Below are 21,138 nucleotides of genomic sequence, written 5' to 3'. Positions count from 1 at the left end.
AAGAAGGGTGTGTAGCATCCAGCTGCTGCTTCAGGAGGGCACATGTTGTGTTCCTGTCTGATTATGACTTTGTTTTTATGCCTCAGTAATGTGTAAAGGAGAAAGCCTCTGCCTGTGTTCACATTGCTGCTTCCTTTGATGCCGTGGGTTTTGTGAATACCTGCAGTAGATGGAGGACATATGAGACATGAATCCAAGCAGAACAAGAGTATAATGAGCCTGTGCTGAAATGCATTGAGCTCCCCTTTATATGCGGTACACCTCCAGCCTGCCAGCTGCATCCACATCAGACTACTTAAACAGCAGCGTGTCCTTCAGCCGGGCTGCTGCTGTCTCTGCAGTAACGACCGCTGCTGTATAAATGACACCATTAGCTCTGCTGCACTCAGGTCTCTGATGCTAATGTGGTGTTAGAGGGATGTTAATGCTTCCCTCCACAGCTCCCTCGGCCTGTTTGTGGGTGAGCTTATTAAACACTAGTGTCATAATTTTGAGTCACCACAAGCCGGCTGCATCGTATCGTATCGGCGGCAGAGGCACAGAGTGATGGCAGAGGTTTTTGTGCCTCCCTGCTGGACCCGGCCATGAGTGAAGGCTATTGTTAAGTCGTCTGTCTGCAATAATGCAAGAATATATATTTCTGTTTTGACATCATCTTTGTTATCCACATTGGAAATCTGTTCCTGGTGGTCTGGTTTCAATTTGTAGTCAGAGTAGTATAAACCAGTCATGTGTGTGCAGGTAAAACTGTCTGTATGGAGAGCAAAAGCAGGCAGAACACAGCTGTGACAGCATAATGGCAGCTCAGCTCAACAACGCTTAATTCATGTTGATGAGCAGATATCAGCAAGTGTGGTTGACAATCTGTACTGGATCAAGCATTTCAACTTGACTAACAAAGTTGCTTGATGCATTAGTAAGGAGACTTTGAGTGTCTTAAAAGGCGTCCACGAATCAAATGAATTTCTTATTATTACTAAAATGCCATTATAATGTCTATGGGCTGAGATTTGTGCCTCTAGAAACTGAAATTGAATAATTATATTGAATTTGCATGATTTGTAATTGAAATTAATGTTTTGAAACTGGATTTAATAATAATAATAATGATAATAATAACAATACATTTTATGTATAAAAGCACTTTAAAACTTTCTCTAAGACACTTGACAAAAAAAAAAAAATACAATAGATAAGCAAAGGAAAGCAAAGCTAAACAACAAAAAACAGAAACAAACAAACAAACAAACAAACAAAAACAATTAATTATACGCTAAAAGCCTTTCTAAATAGGTGCGTTTTGAGCCCGGATTTGAAGTCAGTGAGTGAGGGAGAGAGTCTGAGGTGTTAGGGGAGAGAGTTCCAGAGGGTGGGGGCAGCCACAGAGAAAGCCCTGCTTGGATATTTGCTTTGAAATTGTATTTAACCTACTTGAAAATTCCACTCTCTATTTTCCTTAAATTCAAAAATAACAAAATTCTATTTCAGTTTGCACAATTCAGATTCAGTTTTGCAATTCAATTTCAGTTCAGCATGGCACAACCATTATGTCATCTACGTCTCTGAGGAAGAGTAACTGAGCACAGATTAAAACAGCTCCTAGTTATCACATGACTGAAAACTTTGAATCTGTGCTCTGTGCTCTGTGCTCACTCTCTCTCTCACTCTCTCTCTCTCTCTCTCACTCTCTCTCTCACTCTCTCTCACTCTCTCTCTCACTCTCACTCTCTCTCTCACTCCCTCTCTCTCTCACTCTCTCTCTCTCTCTCTCACTCTCTCTCACTCTCTCTCACTCACTCTCACTCTCTCTCACTCTCTCTCTCTCTCTCTCTCTCTCTCACTCTCTCTCTTACTCTCTCTCTTACTCTCTCTCACTCTCTCTCACTCTCTCTCTCTCTCTCACTCTCTCTCACTCTCTCTCACTCTCTCTCACTCTCTCTCTCTCTCTCTCTCTCACTCTCTCTCTTACTCTCTCTCACTCTCCCTCTGACTCTCTCTCACTCTCTCTCTCTCTCTCTCTCTCTCACTCTCTCTCACTCTCTCTCACTCTCTCTCTCACTCTCTCTCTCTCACTCTCACTCTCTCACTCTCTCACACTCTCTCTCACTCTCTCTCTCTCACACTCACTCTCACTCACTCTCTCACACTCTCACTCTCACACACACACACACACACACACACACACACACACACACACACACACACACACACACACACACACTAACACACACTATATACAAGGACTCTACCTCAGCTGCTTTTTGCACATTATTATTTGCATATTATCTTGAATACTGTCTGCACCTTAATATCATTTGCACTGTTATCTTTTTTCATTTTCATTGTCCATTTTTCAACTGTCACTGCACTACCTGCACTGTGTACATAGGATGTTTTTATAGAACTGTATTTTATTATATTTTATTGTATTTTATATTAAAATTTTAGATATTTAAAAGCTGGAAGAGAGAAATAGCATCTTGTTTTTCCTGTATGTCTCGTATATACAGTGAAAATTGACAATAAAAACCTTTAAACCTTTACTTATTGTGTATAAGAGCAACTTTAATGACTGAATTTCTCCCCAGAATAAATAAAGTATTTCTGATTCTGATACATTTTAATTTCAATTTCAAATCAAACAAAATTCAGTTTTAAAATATTAATTTCAAATACAATATAATTATTCAATTTCAGTTTCTAGTGGCACAAATCTCAGCCCATAAATGTCCTTAAAATATGAGGCCATCATTCCTGTCTCAGTTTGTTAATGTTACATCTCAGTTTAACACTTTCCCCATTCATTGCTTAAATCAAAAACAATTAAAAAGTTGTAGCTTTAAAAATGTTCTGTGGACGAGGACACAATTCTGTTAACACCCCAAAAGATGTAAGGCTTTTTTGATGTACAGATCAGATTTATATAAAGCTCATCTCTGTCCTCTCTCTTCCTCCCTCAGTGAGTCCACCACCATCACCATCTGGAACAACGGAAAAGGGATACCTGTGGTGGAGCACAAGGACGAGAAGATGTACGTCCCAGCTCTCATTTTCGGTCACCTGCTCACCTCCAGCAACTACGATGACGACCAGAAAAAGGTCACAGGTGAGAGGAGACGAGTTAACACCATAATCAAGATTAAAAGAAAAAGGAAGAAATGTTTGTGCTCTTCCCAGATTATCGTCTGGTTCTGTCTTTTCACTTTGGCTGTATGTATTTTATCCCAGTGGACACACTGAATAAACATCCAATTTAAAACATCTTACATTTTTAAGTATACTTTATGCTGAGACTGAGAAATAACGGAGAAGCAATAACACATCATGTTTTATTAAAAGCGTAAAGGAAGATGCACATGCTGTTTTCCTGGCAGGAGCCATTAGATATTTTTACTCTTATGTCAACTCGGATCTAAGAAAATCTTGTAACAAGTCTAGAAACTTAGGTTCTTAGTTTTGAAATGAGATTTGTGGTTGTAATGATTGATTCCCAAAGATTGATTATTGATACTATGATGTGTTTGTTTGGTCCCAGGTGGAAGGAACGGGTACGGTGCTAAACTCTGCAACATCTTCAGTACCAAGTTCACAGTGGAAACTGCCTGCAAAGAGTACAGACACAGTTTCAAACAGGTGAGGGCGTCTGTTCTGAAAGAGCTCCTTCAACAGATCCATCAAAACTAGAGATGCAACAGATCACCAATGTCACGGTCCGATTCAGTTCAAGGATCAAACTAAAAAAAAAAAACAAGAGAGATTTATTTAACTTCTCTGCTCCTTGCTGAGTCATGATTCTGACAAATCCCAGTGCGTCTCAATCTTTCCACTAACATTTCAACAAAGGTGGTCATCTTATAAGGGCTACTCCAGTGTTGACAAAACAGGAAGATGACTCCACTCTAATCAGGAATCAACTCAACATAAAGAAAAGCTTCTCAACGTGAAAGCTAATCACAACCTGTTATTTTACTCGTAGATGATTAACATTCAGGATTTTCCTTGGAGTAGTGCAGGGGTTCCCAAAGTGTGGGTCGGGACCCCCTTGGGAGTCGTGAGACACAAATGGGGGGTTGTGAGATGTCTTCCAGAATTAAAAAAAAGTATCTAAAATGAATACATTTGACCCATTATAGGAAAAAATATTGACAAACTTACTAGCTTAACTTGAAATAAAACCTTGAAAATAGAAAATGTAATGAGTTTTTTTGCATTTCTTTTTGCCAGATGACTCCTAAGATTAGGGTTAGTGAACAGTTAATTATCAAATGCATCAGTAGCAGCAGGTTAATTCATAACAGCACAGGAAACACAGACACATGCTTATATAGGTAGGGTCATTTTCTGCATCACTTGGAGGGAGGGTGGGGGCGCGAGTCTGTGACACCTATATTTTGGGGGTCGCGGGCTGAAAATTCTGGGAACCCCTGGATTAGTAGATCACACGTGGACCAACTATGATCTGCTGCATCACTATTGCAAAGGGTAAAATTTATTATTAAAATTAAAAAAATATAATAATTACACAAGGGACATATGTATGTGATCAGTCTAAACATGTATGGACTCAAAATGTAGTTTTAGGTGCATCTTTGATGTGGATTTATATAGACATAATAATAATAATAATAATAATAATAATAATAATAATAATAATAATAATAGTGATAATAATAGTAATACCTTTACTCATATAGCAAAACAAATTACAAAGCACTTTACAAACAATTAAAAAGGCAGTAAGCAGCAGTTAGGAAAATATTATTACCCAATAGAAGTGTTAAAACAAGCATCAAAGTAATAAACCATAAAATCAATACAAAGTCTAAAATAGTGAGTTTTTAAAAGTGACTTAAAAGATGACACTGTGTTAGCTCCCCTGATCTCCTCCAGCAGGTCCCTCCACAGCCTCGGGGCCCGAACAGAAAATGCTCAATCCCCTTTTGTTTTATGGTTTGAGCGTGGAATAGTTAGTAATGACCTACCGGAGGATCTGAGGTTACATGAAGGCTTTTAGGGAGTCAGGAGGTCGACAATGTCTTCTGGAGCTGACCCCCTACGAGCTTTAAAAGTCCACACCATCATTTTAAAATCAATTCTAAAATGGACTGGGAGCCAGTGAAGCGATTTGAAAATGAGTGTGGAAACATGGCGGTGTTAGATATTTAAAAGAAGTCCAACTCGAATATAAAAGGCTTGTTTTAATGTCCAACATCACCAAGAATGTGTTAGTAGAATTACTTTACAGATTTTATCTAGATGTTCTTAGTGAGGGAGTGAACACATCCACTTGAGAAACAAACAAGTCCTCTTTTTTCTGAATGGACGAGATGATGGTCTCAGAATTACAAGAGAAGTTTTAATGAAAATAAAACTGCACTTTTTTTCTGAATTAAAGGGATACAGCGCTTCTGTTGCACTCTGAGTAGCTATCCAGTATTAAATGCACTTGCCTGAAAGCCTCCTATGTCATCACATAAACAGCCTGAATGCATTTCAGATGCATCATCTTACATCGGTTAAGAATCCCATCGCAGCTCAATACATCCTGGAGAAACTCTGCAACGTCCAGCAGATCAGAACCAGCTTTACGTCTAAAAACTGTAGACCACTACAAAATTTAAAAACTTAGACAAGTACCAAACTTAAACAATAACATGTTACTGAAAGACACGAGTATCCTCAACTGTCTGAAACATAAAACAAAAGATTAGACTAAACGGTTGCTTTGTTGAGAAGCCCATATGAAAACTTTGAGGTGACAGAGTCTCCTTCATTCAGAGTAACCGAGCAGATTTCTTTTACTCTAGTGAATGCAACACTCTTCTGTATCTTGAAGTTATCCTAAGAGTTTATTTCACAGTCAGTATTAATTCAATCCAGACTGTCATTTCTGTTAGATTTTGAATAGTCTTTTATTAACTTTCAACCAAACAATCACTTCAGACAAGCTTTGCTGCAGTGGTTAATACGTTATTGTTCTCATTGCTTTGTTTCTGCAGTAAGGATCAACGCACATTCCCCTCTTAGTAATGTTCATGCAGCAGACTTGCTGTAATGTCAGACCATGTAGAACTCATAGAAGTGGAAATATTCAATATAAAATCTTGACTGCTTTTTGATTCTTTGAATAAAGTCGTTGCTGTTTTGTAGGTGTTGACTCGTGGTCTTATATGAGGTAAGACTGCACATGTTATCATCTATATGGTTGCACCTGCAGGGTTGTGTTGGCACAATTGGGTGTTTCAAATCACATGTGTTACACTGAGGGTGCTCACATTTTATAAACTTGCGTATAGAAGACTTTGTGAATAACTTGTAAAATGAAATAATTTACAAGTGGATATGACGTTTCATGTTTCACCATCCTCAGACGTGGCAGAACAACATGAGCAAGACCGCTGACCCGAAGGTCAAGTTCTTCGATGGGGAGGATTTCACCTGCGTGACCTTCCAGCCCGACCTGTCCAAGTTCAAGATGGAGAAACTGGACAAAGATATTGTAGCGCTTCTTACCCGCAGAGCATATGATGTAGCCGGCTCCTGCAAGGGGGTCAAAGTCTCTTTGAACGGGAAAAAACTACCTGTAAGTTTCTTTATCCCCTTTACTACATGTTATATTCTGGGCTGGTTTTATGCATTTGAGTATTAATAACTGTCCTCTCTGTGCCTTCAGATTACTGGCTTCCGCAGCTACGTGGATCTGTATGTGAAGGACAAACTGGATGAGACCGGTGTGGCCCTGAAGGTGGTGAACGAGACTGTGAACGATCGGTGGGAGGTTTGCCTCACCATGAGCGAGAAAGGATTCCAACAGATCAGCTTTGTGAACAGCATCGCCACAACCAAGGTATCTACATATCAACAGGGAATAACTGTTTCAAGCACTTCTGTTTAAAGTGAAGCAGCTCTCACATATTTAACAACAGCTGCAGAAAAAACTGAGTCAAAGTAAAGTACAGCTTCAGTGCATTCTGTAATAAGAGCGAAGGAAATCACCAAACAAAGACCTTTGATGAAGAGCAGACTCTTATCTGGTTATTTTTCCCACAGGCACAACCCGTATCTCACTTATGTTAAAAGCAAAGAAGCATTGTAAAGCTTACTCTTAAATTAAGTGGAATAATGTGAAAGAATAATTCCTGTTTGTGTCACTGTGGCTCTTTTGTGAGGAGCAGACCTCTGAGCTGCACGAGTGGAAACCATAAAACAAGCTGAACCCCAAGAAAGGAGGGGCTGGTGTCAGCTCGCAGCCACAGACATGCAGACAGAGACACACGATCACAGCGGTGCAAAGAGCAGAGAGACAGCTATACAGACAGATTACAGGCAGTATGTGATTAGCAAACAAGCTAACAGCTAGGGCAACACTGAGGGGAGCTGACTGCGACGTCAGGAGACGGTCTGAGCAGGAAAGGAGTAGTTTTGTTGAACATGTGTGCACGTGACTCAGAGTTTAATTTCTGATTGGTTAGATATTTATTTCATCATAAATATTCAAGTTAACCTTGCCTTCTTTATCCTACAGTTAGAACGGTATCAAAAACTTAACCGATAATACTTCTAAAATGAATTAAAGTTCAGCTCTAATATTATATATATATATATATATGTATATAATAGTATGTACTTGTGACTATAAATATCATAGGTAGAGCGTTTTTGTTGATTTGGGTTACCAGAGGCTTTAAATATTTTAATATTTTGATGTTTGCCTTTTTTTTAAGTGAATATCTGATAAAAAATCCAGCTGCAGCCTCATACATGCACAGACTCTGCTGTTAACAGTGATACCATTTCACCTCTGTTTAGCCTTCATCACTCCCTTCGATGCTGGCTCAGTGGTGATGAGACTTGGCCCCATCATCATCAAACGTTCCACATTGCAGATGAGACAGAACAGAGGCGTAACAGTCCCATCTTAACAGGAAACCTCAGTTTGGCGCCCTCTGTTGACTAAATGGAACCTCTATCTCATTTCTGATTTTGCCCTGCACACGTTCACGACAAAAAAGTCTTCCCTTACGTATCTTTGTCTGACACTGACTTGGTGTTTCACATATTAAAGCCATAAGGAAATAGTAAGTGCTCATGATGGTCGTCTCCTTTGCTTTTACTGCTCATGAGAAGCACCAATATTGTCAGTCTATCGTCACAGGGGCTTTAAATAGCACCCAGGTACTGTGAAAGTAATTGGTAACTTCTAACACTGAGTGATCGTGTGTTTGTTTTAGGGTGGCAGACACATCGACTATGTGGTGGACCAGATTGTGTCCAAACTTATTGAAGTGGTGAAGAAGAAGAACAAGGCCGGAGTGTCAGTCAAGCCTTTCCAGGTACAAACTATTTCATGCAGCATTTCAAACACAAGTTGGCTACATTTGATCCGATTGTCTCACAAAACAAAAACATCAATCCTCCTCTCGTCTGTGCCGCAGGTGAAGAACCACATCTGGGTGTTTGTGAATGCCCTGATCGAGAACCCCTCCTTCGACTCCCAGACCAAGGAGAACATGACTCTCCAGACAAAGAGTTTCGGGTCCAAGTGCCTTCTGTCAGACAAGTTTGTCAGAGCTGTAAGGACGCTTCACTTTCATCTCCTCGCTCTGTTTTTGGTTTTGCTATTTTTGTAAAATAGCAGCGCAACAGCCATGAAAGCATTTTGTGCCTTTGTCACCCGCAGGCAACAAACTGCGGGATCGTCGAGAGTATCCTCAACTGGGTGAAGTTCAAAGCTCAGACACAGCTGAATAAGAAGTGCTCGTCTGTGAAGTACAGCAAGATCAAAGGCATCCCCAAGCTAGACGACGCCAACGATGCTGGTGTGTTAAACTGTGATTATTTATTAATGTGCGGTGCAATGTTTGAGCCTGAAAGTCCATCACTGGGCCTCTAAACTAACTCTTCACTGTTGATGTAGAACAGAGAGAGCGCTTTAAAGAGCAGATAATTGGTTATAGTGTTAATCAAAGGCATTACATGGCCTCTCAGAGCATCAGCGTCTCTTCAGCTCTGATACATGTGCTTTAGGCTTAATTAACACAGCGGGGGGAGCAATGTAGAGAAACGGATACACAATAAATTCCCCAGAAGTAGTTATCCTTTGTTTAGCTTCTGTTAAGAGTGAAACAGGCCTTTGTATCCAATCTTTAAAGATCAAAGAGTGCATTTAAATATTTTTGAAACTGCCTAGGGTTAGGGCCATGCTCAGTCTCTGCATTTTTCTCATTCTCTGACTCTCACAGCACTACACACGTATGTCCAGCGACATTTGACTCGTTTCTTCTTCTTTGCTATTTAATGCAGTTAGCATTCTTCTTCTCCTGTTACTTAATGCACTTAGCAAATACCTTAGAGACACCACTGTCTAGCAGGAATACCGTATTAAAACTAGGCAGTGGTGAAAACGATAAAAAATGTTACTTTTAAAATTAGATAATATTCACATTAAGTCTTCGTTTTTTAAAAATTGAACGAATATTAAAGGATTTGAAAATCATGTCCCATCCCTAATAGCTACCAGATCCAACAAACAAAAACAGGGAAAGGAAAATAGAAGCTGCTGAAGCGTGATTGGTTAGTTTGTACATGAGATGATGTTAGACAAATGTTTAGCAGGATTCAAACCTTTCCAGCTCTGCAAGGTGATGTTTTATCCAGTGATGTCACTAGAAAAAGACTTTAAATTCTGTCCATCAGTGTCTGACTTTAAGAGTAACAACAGGAGAGGAACTTCTACCTTTTAATGTAATACTTTCTTGTTGTTATGTTTTATTACCGCCTGTCAAAAAGTGATAATAAATGTTTCCCTATTCATATCCAAGGTGGCAAACACTCCTCTGAATGCACACTGATCCTCACTGAGGGGGACTCAGCCAAGTCTTTGGCTGTTTCTGGACTGGGAGTCATCGGGCGCGATCGCTACGGAGTGTTCCCTCTGAGAGGAAAGATCCTGAATGTTCGAGAGGCAACACACAAACAGGTAGGAGCCTGCATGATTGTGACATCTGTCTTTCAGAGTGATGTGAGGACAAGTTAAGTTAAAAAAAACACTGGAGGCAAATAATGACATTAACCACACTGGATCATCAGATCAAGATATAACCAACTAATCTCCACAGAGGAGTGAGTGTCTTAGTGTAATGACTTCATATCTGTGTTTTCAGACTCACTTTAAAATGTTTTAAAGCCTCTGCTGTTGCTCCTATGTTTGTTCACACGAGAAGAATAACAGTCCCCCTCTAGAGGAATTCACGTGACTCTTATTTCTCCCTACCTGTTGAATCAGAGTGTGTGAGAGGTTTTATCTGCACCGTATAATAAACTAATGTTGGCCGTAAACGGAGCATTTTAAATCGTCAAACATTATAATCATGACTTTAAAGCTCCAGTGAGTAACTGTCTGTTTGTGTAGAGTTTGGCGCCCCCTGTGGAAAGTCATACCTCTAATATCTTTGCTGATTTAAATTTGTAAGAAGACAAAAATCTCATCAAGTTGTCTTTTAACACTGAAATGTATCGCTCACAAAATACTGCTTCTTCAATGCACTGTGAATCCTCCCCCCTCATAGAGGTGACAGGCGTTTAAAACCACAACATGGAGACGGTCAGTCTTAAATGTTGATGGTCTTGTTTTCTTTTAGCTGTCATACAGATCACTGTTTATTTCACTCAGTTTGTAACCACTCAACACTCCTCATAGGAGCTTTAAATATGTTGAAGTTTCACTGAATTTGAATGTTTGAAAGGTGCGACTGTCCTCAGCAGTTACACAATTATAATTCAGATGCCGGGGTGCTGGTTAGCATAGCGTTTTAAAGTGCGTGCCCCATAAACAGAGGCTAACGGCCAAATTCCACCAGATCTGTGTCCGGTCCGTCTTCCATCCGTCACAGCACCTGATCTGATAGGTTTCTATTCTACTCAATGTGTTAACTTCCACTGGATCCACTCCGGCAGGTCAGAGTCCTCCGGATCAGATACACAAGACTTCCATTTTTGTCTGATGCCGGAGCACAACGCATCAATCTCAACAGAGCAGATGGAGCGGGACAGGAAGTCAGGCACCAAAACAAAATGAAAACATCCGGTTAATTTTCAGAATAAAACACTCTGTGTTATCACCAGATCGTATTTCACTTAACTACAACAACAAACCATCATGATGAGCGGAGCCAGGCCTGGAGTCAACAGGTTGGAGGTTTTCAGAGGACCAGAAAGACAACATGGATGAGGAGAGGAGGAGAATCCTTGATTCAGTAATTACAGCGGGAAAACCTCTGAACCACCTCTGAACCACCTCTGAAAACGCAACTGGTGGGTGTTGACGAACGAGGGAGCACAGAGCCGGACCGCAGTGGATCGGAGACAGACCGGACACAGATCTGGTGGAAGTCCTGTGTAAAGCTTTGTTGCAGTGGTCTCTGGTTTGACTCTCAGCCACAATCGTTTCTTGCGTGTTTCCTCTCTTCTTGATAAACATCTCCTAACATCTCCTTCAAAGCATCATCGGTTTGGTTTTCTCAAATCAACGAGCTAAAAGAAGCTGAAACCGCAACATCAATCTTTTATTATCAGGGGGAATAATTGGCTTCCCTTTTACACGATCAACTGATTAACACAAGATGATTGCTTCATGTATGATGATTATACTCTTTGTTGACATTTTCTGTCTCTTATTTCAACAGATTATGGAAAACGCTGAGATCAACAACATCATCAAAATCGTCGGCCTCCAGTACAAGAAGAGCTACGAGGACCCCGAGTCCCTAAGAAGCCTGCGCTACGGCAAGATCATGATCATGACGGATCAGGTGACCTTCATGGACTCTCTAACAGCTTCAGTATCGCTGACAGTAAACAAAACAGTATTTAACTCTTCTTTACCGCTCCCAGGATCAAGACGGCTCCCACATCAAAGGTCTGCTCATCAACTTCTTCCACCACAACTGGCCGTCCCTCCTGAAACACACATTCCTGGAGGAGTTCATCACACCTATTGTCAAAGTAAGAGAGCGACACGAGCGCTCACACAAATCTGATCACAAGAAGCGCTGATCGAGGCTGCAAAGCATGCCTGTGAATATCCTGGAGCGTGCAGCAAAACCTCCGCTGTGCAGAGATGTGTCTATAATTATTGAAACTGGAGAGAAGCATCTGAAGGCTGGGGCAGAGTGATGAAGGACCGTTTTGACTCTGCTCTTCTTGATTAAAAGGAAACCTGATATATCTTCTGATAGAGCTGTATTTGTGAAATTTGAAAATGACCCAAATATGCTGGACTTTAAGAGGATTTTCTTTACTTGCATGCTTATGCATGTAAAGAAAGTAACAAAATACAATTAAGTAAATAAAGCATGTGGAGTGCTCCTTCCAGAACCCCCAAAAAACAGCTGTCTCTAATGTATCACGTCATTTAACAGAACTTTTTATTGCCCATAAATTCACCTCATCAGCGACCTTAAAATCATAAGTGTTCCACTTTTAGCCTGATAAAGTCTAACATTGCTCAGGCTCAAACAAGATTCTGCTGCATTGATTTTAATCCTTTATTCTGACGACTGTTCATCATACGTCTGGTGATGTCATGGGGGTGAAATGCTTGATCAGAGCATTGCTGTTTAAACAGATTGTCGCCATCACAGCTTGTTTGCAGGACATATTTTTGAGTGTGTTTAAGAACTCATCACAAATAGACTTTTAAAGATGACCTCTCTGATGTAAACTTGTGATCTGCAGGCGACCAAGAACAAGCAGCAGATGGCCTTCTACAGCATTCCAGAGTTCGATGAGTGGAAGAAACAGACGGAGAATTATAAAACCTGGCATGTAAAGTACTACAAAGGTTTGCTCATCAAGTATTTTACTAAATCAACACAAACTTTCAAAATTAAGAGCTTCAGGAGTTCAGAAGTCTGTGGAGTTTATAGATTTACATTTATGTTCCAGGTTTGGGTACCAGCACAAGCAAAGAGGCAAAGGAATACTTTGCTGAGATGGAGAGACATCGCATCATGTTCAGATACAGCGGAGCAGATGACGACGCTGCCATCACTCTGGTGAGAAACAAACTGATAATTATGTAAAGTCGACATTGAGCACCCCCATAGTTTGAATGGAAGGATCCGCCTTTCGACTAGAACGAATCGTTGAATATAAGATTATTATTTGGGGTCACCCCTAGATAAGAATATCTGGGCTAATGAAATCATTAAGATATTAGTTTGGAGTAATGTTTTAATGAGTTAGGATTTAGCAGAACTACAGAATATCAGCCCCTATCTGACATCAGTACCCACGTAGCTCTTTCTCCTGGTGGCAGATTTAAATAATTCAGTGTCAAAATGTTGCTGATTCCAATTAAGAAGTCTCAAAAGTATAAAAGTGTTTGTCTTTAACCTCATTATGGTCCAAACTAAAGATAACAGTGTATGTAGTGAATGTGTGCTGAGCTGCAGGTTTGTGGTTTCAGGCCTTCAGTAAGAAGATGGCAGACCACAGGAAGGAGTGGCTGACCAACTTCATGGAGGACAGACGCCAGAGGAGGATGCATGGCCTGCCGGAGGTTTGTGGTTTTGGTCGTAGATGTGTGAGAGATGTTCTAGATGTGTGTGTGTGTGAGCTTCATGATCCCTGTGAGGAGGTTTTTCTACTTTTAATGTTTGTTTGTGTGCAGTTCAGTTTGTGAGACCTTAGGAAGGCGTCTGTGTGCAGGCATCGGTGATCAAAGTTTGTGTATTCATATTTATTGAACTGTTTTCTTTCAGAAATACCTGTACGGGACTCAGGCCCGACACCTCTCCTACAACGACTTCATCAACAAAGAGCTGATTCTGTTCTCCAACTCTGACAACGAGAGATCCATCCCCTCCCTGGTTGATGGTAAAGTCTACATCACAAAGAGCGTTACTAAAGAACCTAAAGGCATTTTTCGAGCACAAGAACTTTACCCCTGAAATACGTGCGTTTCAACCAGGGTCTAAATTTAGTTCAGGGGTAGTCAATCTCCCCCTGAAAAGCCTCTATTTGGGGGGCAGTACTTTTCAAAGGTCAAAGGCTAGTTTAGTTTTTATTAAGATTTCAAAATATCCTCATCAGATATTTAATGATCGTCTAAAGACGTTTATGAGGGATGCATCCGGCTGAAAGTCTCCAGTTAACAGGGTCGCTGTTTAAACCAAAACACCGGCCGATCTCTGTCACGGCTTTTTGAGTTCAAAAGGATTTTAAAGCCGTGTTGAAACGTCTTTGCTACTCACGCTTATCTCCTCTCACGTGTTGATTCAGTGAATCCATCTGTGATGAAATATAGCACCATCTAAAACAGCACCAGCTGAGTCTCTTCATGCTAACAGGCTAACTGTTGTGTAGCTCATAATGGTACCTGCCTGCCTGTCTGCTTCTATGGTGTCATCTGTGATGAATGGCATTTGTCTTTGTTTTACTGCCCTCTTCTGGTCTGTTGGTGTAGTGCATTTACCTGTTTTTCTCTCCATACATCACTGGCCTGATTTACACAATCTACCCGGGACTTCAGCCCGCAGTCAAAACACAGACAACAATGAGGGCACAGGAACCTTTTAGTTCCGGGGAAAGTGGTTCTGGGGGCTAAAAGGAGAAATGCACCTTAAATGACACACGGTTAAAATGATGGGTTTTTATAGAGAACAGGAACCACGACAGAGTAGGCACCTAAGGGGTGAACAAAACCATTTGATGGAAATAAAAAGCAGAGAGGAAATAAAAGTCAAATCATCAAGGGGAAGTCTGTGAGAAAGTTTATTTTCAGAAGGCGCTGAAAGAATCACTGACTCAGTCGACCTCATTTCCTCAGGCAGACTTTCTGCTTCGGCTCTGGACGCTTTGATTTCAGAGAGGTTAGTGGAACAGACGAAAGAGACGGTATCAAGAGGTCAGAGATAGAGAGAGGAAGTTGAGAGAGGTCACAGAGAGTGTTAAGAGAGAGGAGCCGTTATAAAAAGATTAAAACAGGAGTAATACAGTCTAAAGGCTATCAAGAAGGTTTTTGATTCACACTTGATGAAACAGCAGCACCCCAAGTGATCTCTTTGTTCATAACAGTAATGACTGGTCAAATATTTCTTTGAAGTTCTGTCAAACACTTCTTAATCTAATGAATTTTGTACTTTTTTAAAGAAGCATGTCATCACAGAATCACTGTTTCAATCTGCATGACGTTGTTTGTTGTCTTCAGGTTTGAAGCCCGGCCAGAGGAAGGTGTTGTTCACCTGCATGAAGAGGAACGACAAGAGGGAGGTGAAGGTAGCACAGCTGGCCGGTTCAGTGGCAGAGATGTCTGCATACCATCACGGAGAGGTAAAAAACAGTCTGTCTTCAGTCAAGGGAGCTTGTGATATCTCTGTAATGTCCCATCCAGTGTAAAAATAATGAATATGGAAGTTTTTCTACTAATAACCAAACCACGATCTTGAGATTTTCACCAACTTTTGGCAGAAAGCATGTCCGATATAATGCAGTTATTCTTCATTTATTCATCCAAAAACTGACTGAGTTCTCTGTTTCTCCGTGTAGCAAGCTCTCATGATGACCATCGTGAACTTGGCTCAGAACTTTGTGGGCAGCAACAACGCGAACATCCTGCAGCCGCTGGGTCAGTTCGGTACTCGCATCAACGGCGGAAAAGACGCTGCCAGCCCTCGTTACATCTTCACAATGCTCAGGTAACACAGCAGTGAAAACAAACACAAGTATCCAGGCTTTTATGCACTTAAAATCCTCCTTTCAACTCAGTCTGAAGATTTAAGTCTCACAACTTTGGTCTCATTTCCTTTCCCGTAGTCCTCTTGCGAAGCTGTTGTTTCCGGCGATGGATTCAAACCTGCTGAAGTTCCTGTTCGACGACAACCAGAAGGTGGAGCCCGAGTGGTACATCCCCATCATTCCAATGGTGCTGGTGAATGGAGCCGAGGGCATCGGGACAGGCTGGGCGTGTAAGATCCCCAACTACGACCCACGAGAGATCGTCAACAACATCAACCGCCTGCTCAACCACCAGGAGCCCCTGCAGATGGTGAGGAGTCAGCAGTTCTCCTTTAGGGCCTGAGGAATAGAGGCTTCCAGTTGTAGTTTTTAGAATCAAAGAGAGGTTGTTTTAAACATGTTAGAAACAATGCTGCAGAAATCTTTCCCTGATTCATCAAGCCAGAGACCTCTTACTGCCAATAGAAGTTTCGTATCTCCTACTTTTTAAACTAATGTACCTGTGCAAACTTTGATGGTTCTCTCAGTTTCACTTCCTGTGTTTTGTTGTCTCCAAACAGCTTCCAAGCTACAAAAACTTCAAGGGAACGATCCACGAGCTGGGTCAGAACCAGTACCTTGTCAGCGGAGAGGTGTCAGTCATCGACAGGAACACCATTGAGATCACTGAGCTTCCTGTTCGGACATGGACGCAGGTCAAGTTCATACTGTGTTCTCTGAGATAACAGTCCAGGTGGATGTCTCAGCTGAAAATGACTTTAACGTTGATGTTTCCTCCTCCCTGTGCAGGCCTACAAGGAGTCTGTGCTGGAACCCATGGTGCAGGGTACGGACAAAACACCGGCCTTAATACACGACTACAAGGAGTACCACACAGACTCCACCGTCAAGTTTGTGGTCCGGATGTCTGAGGAGAAGCTGGCCCAGGCCGAATCAGTCGGTCTGCACAAAGTCTTCAAGCTGCAGTCCAGCCTGACCTGCAACTCCATGGTAAACTGTGATCTCAGCCTTCTGTGAAATATGAAGACTGGAATGTGTTTCCGTCTTGTATCTTGAAATATGATCATATCACGTGTTGTAGGCTGTTTTGAAGAGGTAGGTTTATTTTTAAATGAGTGAAGAGAGTAAGAGTTGTTGATGTTTGGAGGTAGAGAGCTCTAGATAGATGGGGCAGTGATGGCAAAGGCTCTGTCCCCCAAGGTGCAGTGCTTGGTCTTGGTGATGGGGAACAGGAGGTCAGCATTGAGGATCTGAGGAGGCGAGATGGGGAGTCGTTTGAGGAGGTCGGTCAGGTATTAGGGGGTTAGGTCATTGAGGGCTTTGTAGGTGATGAGCAGGATCTTGAAGTGGATTGGGTGCTGTATGAGGAGCCAGTGGAGGTGCTGAAGGATGGGTGTGATGCGAGCTCTGGAGCAGGGGAGCAAACAGGCAGCTGAGTTAAAAAACTGACTTTAAGATTTACAACACAGGGAATAAAAGGTTGGAAAGTAATGAGGCAAAGTTCAAGAGATACATTAACACCTGGGTTAACTGAAGTTTTATTCTGTTGTGCAACAGTGGTATACATGTTCTCTGTGCTGTTATCAGACAGCATAAAAACAACTGTCTGAGCCAATCACAGGCAAAAACATATATTTTTATTGTATTGGACGAACTTGCCGTAAAAGACTACCTTACAGCCACAACAGTCTGCTTCATGGCTTCCAATCTACTGGAGCATTTCCAACCTCTTTGTACTTTGAGTCACTAAAGCCCGGTTTATACTTGTGTGTCGACTCTATGCAGCAGTGGCTGACACGGACGTTAGCTCTTCTGCTCACTTCTGCGTCAGCAATACTCAGATGAAAAGCTTGAGGGCAGTGTGGTCTCTCTGATAGTCGGGGTGCCTGTTTCCGGCCCGGCTACATTGTCCGTTTACTTTTTCCACAGCGATTCAAATCGTGTTATTTTAATTTAAAGACATGTTGCTGTTTATCATACAGACATGATTACAGGGAAGAATAGAGAGGAGATGTCAGAGGAGATGAAATGCACGGCCGATGTGCAGTGATTCAGAAGTGTTATAAATGCAGGAAACACAATGCCGTCAAGCGGACCAATCACAGGGCTTGCGGTCTGCATTGATTCGACACGTAGTTACATTTTTGAGGAGGTGCGCATTTGCTACTCTGCGAAGGTACAGGGGCTACGCTGACCAACACAGGATATCCTAAACCAGACTTTAGATCCCAAACATAAACGATATGGTCAAGGTTTAAAAAATTAAGGAGCTCCTTTTTAAGTTGACATTTTTGTCCCTCACTCATCTCTAACCCTGTCTTCATCAGGTGCTGTTTGACCAAATGGGTTGTTTGAAGAGGTACGATTCAGTCCAGGACATCCTCAGGGAGTTCTTCGAGCTGCGCCTGCATTACTACAAGCTGAGGAAGGACTGGATGCTGGGTAGCCTGGGAGCCGAGGCCTCCAAACTGTCCAACCAGGCTCGCTTCGTGCTCGAGAAGATCGGAGGGAAAATTACAATCGGTCAGAACAATAGAAACTAAACTTTTATGTGATCCCTTCAGTTTGTTTTCTTTTGTGAACCGTTCTTCTTTGTGTTTTCAGAGAACAAATCTAAGCGTGAGCTGATCCGCATGCTGGTTCAGAAAGGGTTCGAGTCAGATCCAGTGGTTGCTTGGACCAAGGCTCAGGAAAAGGTATGGATACAAGAGTCTGTTATCAAAAGAAATGCCTTAGTTATACAGTAGATATGATGCTTTATCCATTACAGAACACAAGAGGGAGCTGTTTCTGCAGTGTGTCAGTAAAAACACATCCGTCATTATCAAACACAAAACAACCTGAGCTGGTTTCTGAGTTTCCTCTCTCCTAAATCTCTGACAGGCTCTAGAGGAAGACCCAGAGGATGCAAACGACAACGGCAACGACAGCGACAGCTCGGTGGACTCCAACTCCACGTCAGGGCCGAACTTTAACTACATCCTCAACATGCCTCTGTGGTGCCTGTCCAAGGAGAAGGTGGACGATCTGCTCAAACAGAGGGACCAGAAGGTGCGTCCAATCAGTGCTGAGTTTCGTTTCATCTCACTGTTCACATTTTGATGAAACTTGAGAGTTTACTTTCAAACATCAAGGCTTTAAAATGTTGGCCCCGGCAGCTTGCGCAATTCTAACAATAATGCAGACAGTAAAGCTCAATTTTTTTTATTGCACAGGCATAAAAGCAACAAACATTTATAACACTTTCACTGAAATGTGTGCAATCTGTGAGCAATAGGGGGCAAAAAAAATCAACATAAATTAGAGGCTTTTTAGCAGCATTAGAGTTTTGAGACTTCATATAACTTAAAAATGCTCACAATCAGGGATTAAAACAAATCTGAGCTCCACAGTATGAGAGCAATGAGCCTTCTTCTCTGCAGAAAACTGATCACTGTTTTTCATCCAGCTTATGAATAATAGGGTGAAAAAAAAGAGTCAAGTTTATGGTTCTGATAATCATAGATTGAAACATATCAGGGTTTCATTTTATATTGGCCCCTCTGGCCGAGATGCATGAGTGACAGACTCCGGGCCAGCTGAGTGCCACACTGGCGAGACCACTGCAGTCTTTTGCAAATCTGTAGGTCAGTGCAGATGAACGCAGACAAGTAAGTTGAGAATAGAAGAGCTAAGGTAGTTTTGTGATTTGGTATGGTAGGAATGACTTGTTACTTTCTTCTGATGTGTATATACATCAGGATTGTGCCAACTGAGCCTACAGTAGAACTGACCAGCCGCAGCATGAATGCTGTGAATGATAAGGCAAGGCAAGTTTATTCATAAAGCACAATTGATCTCTACATCTCTGATTGTATGAATTGTGCTTTATTTTTTTTAACAAAGAGCAATTCAAAATGCTTTACAGAGTTAAAAACAAAACAAAACACACAGCAGAAACTTCAAATATTTTACAAGCATTTCAACAGCTTTCAGTCTTTTCATCATCTAATTCAGTTCAGACGAATTATCAAATCTGCTCTCTCTCTCTGTACTTACATAACTCAACATGCATTCCAAATAGTGTTGGGTCGGTTTTTAATTGGGAAAGGTTATTATTTATAATAATCCTTCCCAAAAGCCCCCCTCACTGCTCTGAAGTCCGTAACTTGAGTCTTACTGTCCCTCCGGACACAGAATCACAGCTGATCTTGTCTTAACCGAAATGAACCCCTTAATTAATCAATTACTTAGAAATATGTTAGCATATTCCCAACGCAGGGCTGACAGGTTCCCCAACCATCACTCAGCAAACCATCACTGACAATGACAGGCAAGCAGACAGTGCAAAATAAAATAAATTCTCTGAACATTTCGCTCCTCTGATGGACAGGATGAGGGGGTTAAGTTCTTGAGTGTTATTTTCTGAATCAAAGGTAACGTCCTTGGGCCAACCTTCATAACAAGATATCACTCAAGAACCAAGCAGGGGTTGACAAATCACCCTCTTTGGATGGATCGAGAGCCCCAGGTGCAAAACGCCATACAAATATAGCCTGCTAGCTTCTCGGTTTGGATTGTGGATTTGGCTGTAATTAAGAAAAGAAACACTTTTCTCACAAAGTTAGTCCAAAGTAAGACAATCATCACATTTAATGTAGCAACTAGCTGTGCAACATGCAGCTAAAGATCCCTTTAAACCAGATTAAAAACACTCACTTGGGAGAGGTGGACCTTAAAGAAGCTGATAAACTCTCTAGACTAGAGGGCACACCCAATCCAACAGCATCGTCCTCAGCTGACTATGATCCAGGATCTCATTTGTTGCATGAAGCTATGAAGTGGACACGTGTTGATTAAAACATGAATGTGTTTCGATGCAGAGATCAGAGCTTAATGACCTCCAGAGGAAAGATCCAGAGGATCTGTGGAAGGAGGATCTAGCTGTGTTCATCGAGGAGCTGGACGTAAGTTTTTTTTAATGTTGTTCATAAAGGGAAATTTCATCTCGCATTAAAAACCACTTCAAACTTTGTATAACACACATCACCACAGCTGTTACTCCATCAGAGCTACATGTCTGTGTGGTTCAACTGTAGCTCAAGATCATCTTGAGAACAGTCTGATGTTTTAGCAGATACATTAGTGAGAGTGATGTTGATCTAGTACTCTAAATGTTAAACATAAGAGATGACAAGGGCACAAAGACCCGCAGCAAGTGGCAGCTTGGCGCTTGAGTGTCGGTGCTCTACCTACAAATTAAGTCAACTGAACCTGAAACTTAAAGCTACGAGCAGCAGGGAAACACCAACTGAGGGACACATTTGTACGTCAGTGATTCCCTTTTGACCAAATACTCTCCTAAAGATTCAGGGGAGCCTTAACCTGAAGTTTTCCAAAAGTTTCTTGTTCAGGTGTTTC

The 21,138-nt window shown here is 41.5% G+C and overlaps 1 protein-coding gene across 2 annotated transcripts in view; it reads left to right on the top strand.

Annotated features, from left to right (window-relative positions):
- The window catches only part of top2b (DNA topoisomerase II beta), a 45,214-nt gene that overhangs the window by 10,002 nt on the left and 14,074 nt on the right, over positions 1 to 21,138 (top strand). Inside the window, exons 5-28 of one of the 2 annotated variants that reach the window (XM_034705298.1) lie at positions 2,961 to 3,106; positions 3,536 to 3,633; positions 6,151 to 6,175; positions 6,371 to 6,583; positions 6,674 to 6,847; positions 8,232 to 8,333; positions 8,436 to 8,573; positions 8,681 to 8,819; positions 9,822 to 9,979; positions 11,685 to 11,810; positions 11,893 to 12,003; positions 12,736 to 12,841; positions 12,946 to 13,055; positions 13,469 to 13,561; positions 13,764 to 13,878; positions 15,212 to 15,333; positions 15,550 to 15,698; positions 15,817 to 16,048; positions 16,299 to 16,433; positions 16,528 to 16,728; positions 18,066 to 18,261; positions 18,343 to 18,434; positions 18,622 to 18,789; positions 20,601 to 20,684. In XM_034705298.1, coding sequence (XP_034561189.1) covers positions 6,386 to 6,583; positions 6,674 to 6,847; positions 8,232 to 8,333; positions 8,436 to 8,573; positions 8,681 to 8,819; positions 9,822 to 9,979; positions 11,685 to 11,810; positions 11,893 to 12,003; positions 12,736 to 12,841; positions 12,946 to 13,055; positions 13,469 to 13,561; positions 13,764 to 13,878; positions 15,212 to 15,333; positions 15,550 to 15,698; positions 15,817 to 16,048; positions 16,299 to 16,433; positions 16,528 to 16,728; positions 18,066 to 18,261; positions 18,343 to 18,434; positions 18,622 to 18,789; positions 20,601 to 20,684 — 2,949 coding nt within the window. In that variant the 5' untranslated portion in view covers positions 2,961 to 3,106; positions 3,536 to 3,633; positions 6,151 to 6,175; positions 6,371 to 6,385. The remainder of the gene's footprint in view (positions 1 to 2,960; positions 3,107 to 3,535; positions 3,634 to 6,150; positions 6,176 to 6,370; positions 6,584 to 6,673; positions 6,848 to 8,231; positions 8,334 to 8,435; positions 8,574 to 8,680; positions 8,820 to 9,821; positions 9,980 to 11,684; positions 11,811 to 11,892; positions 12,004 to 12,735; positions 12,842 to 12,945; positions 13,056 to 13,468; positions 13,562 to 13,763; positions 13,879 to 15,211; positions 15,334 to 15,549; positions 15,699 to 15,816; positions 16,049 to 16,298; positions 16,434 to 16,527; positions 16,729 to 18,065; positions 18,262 to 18,342; positions 18,435 to 18,621; positions 18,790 to 20,600; positions 20,685 to 21,138) is intronic. The other variant, XM_034705297.1, reaches the window with a different exon arrangement.

Source organism: Notolabrus celidotus, chromosome 16 (assembly GCF_009762535.1).
Source record: "Notolabrus celidotus isolate fNotCel1 chromosome 16, fNotCel1.pri, whole genome shotgun sequence".
Taxonomy (NCBI): Eukaryota; Metazoa; Chordata; class Actinopteri; order Labriformes; family Labridae; genus Notolabrus; species Notolabrus celidotus.
This window is presented reverse-complemented; position numbering and strand designations above follow the sequence as displayed.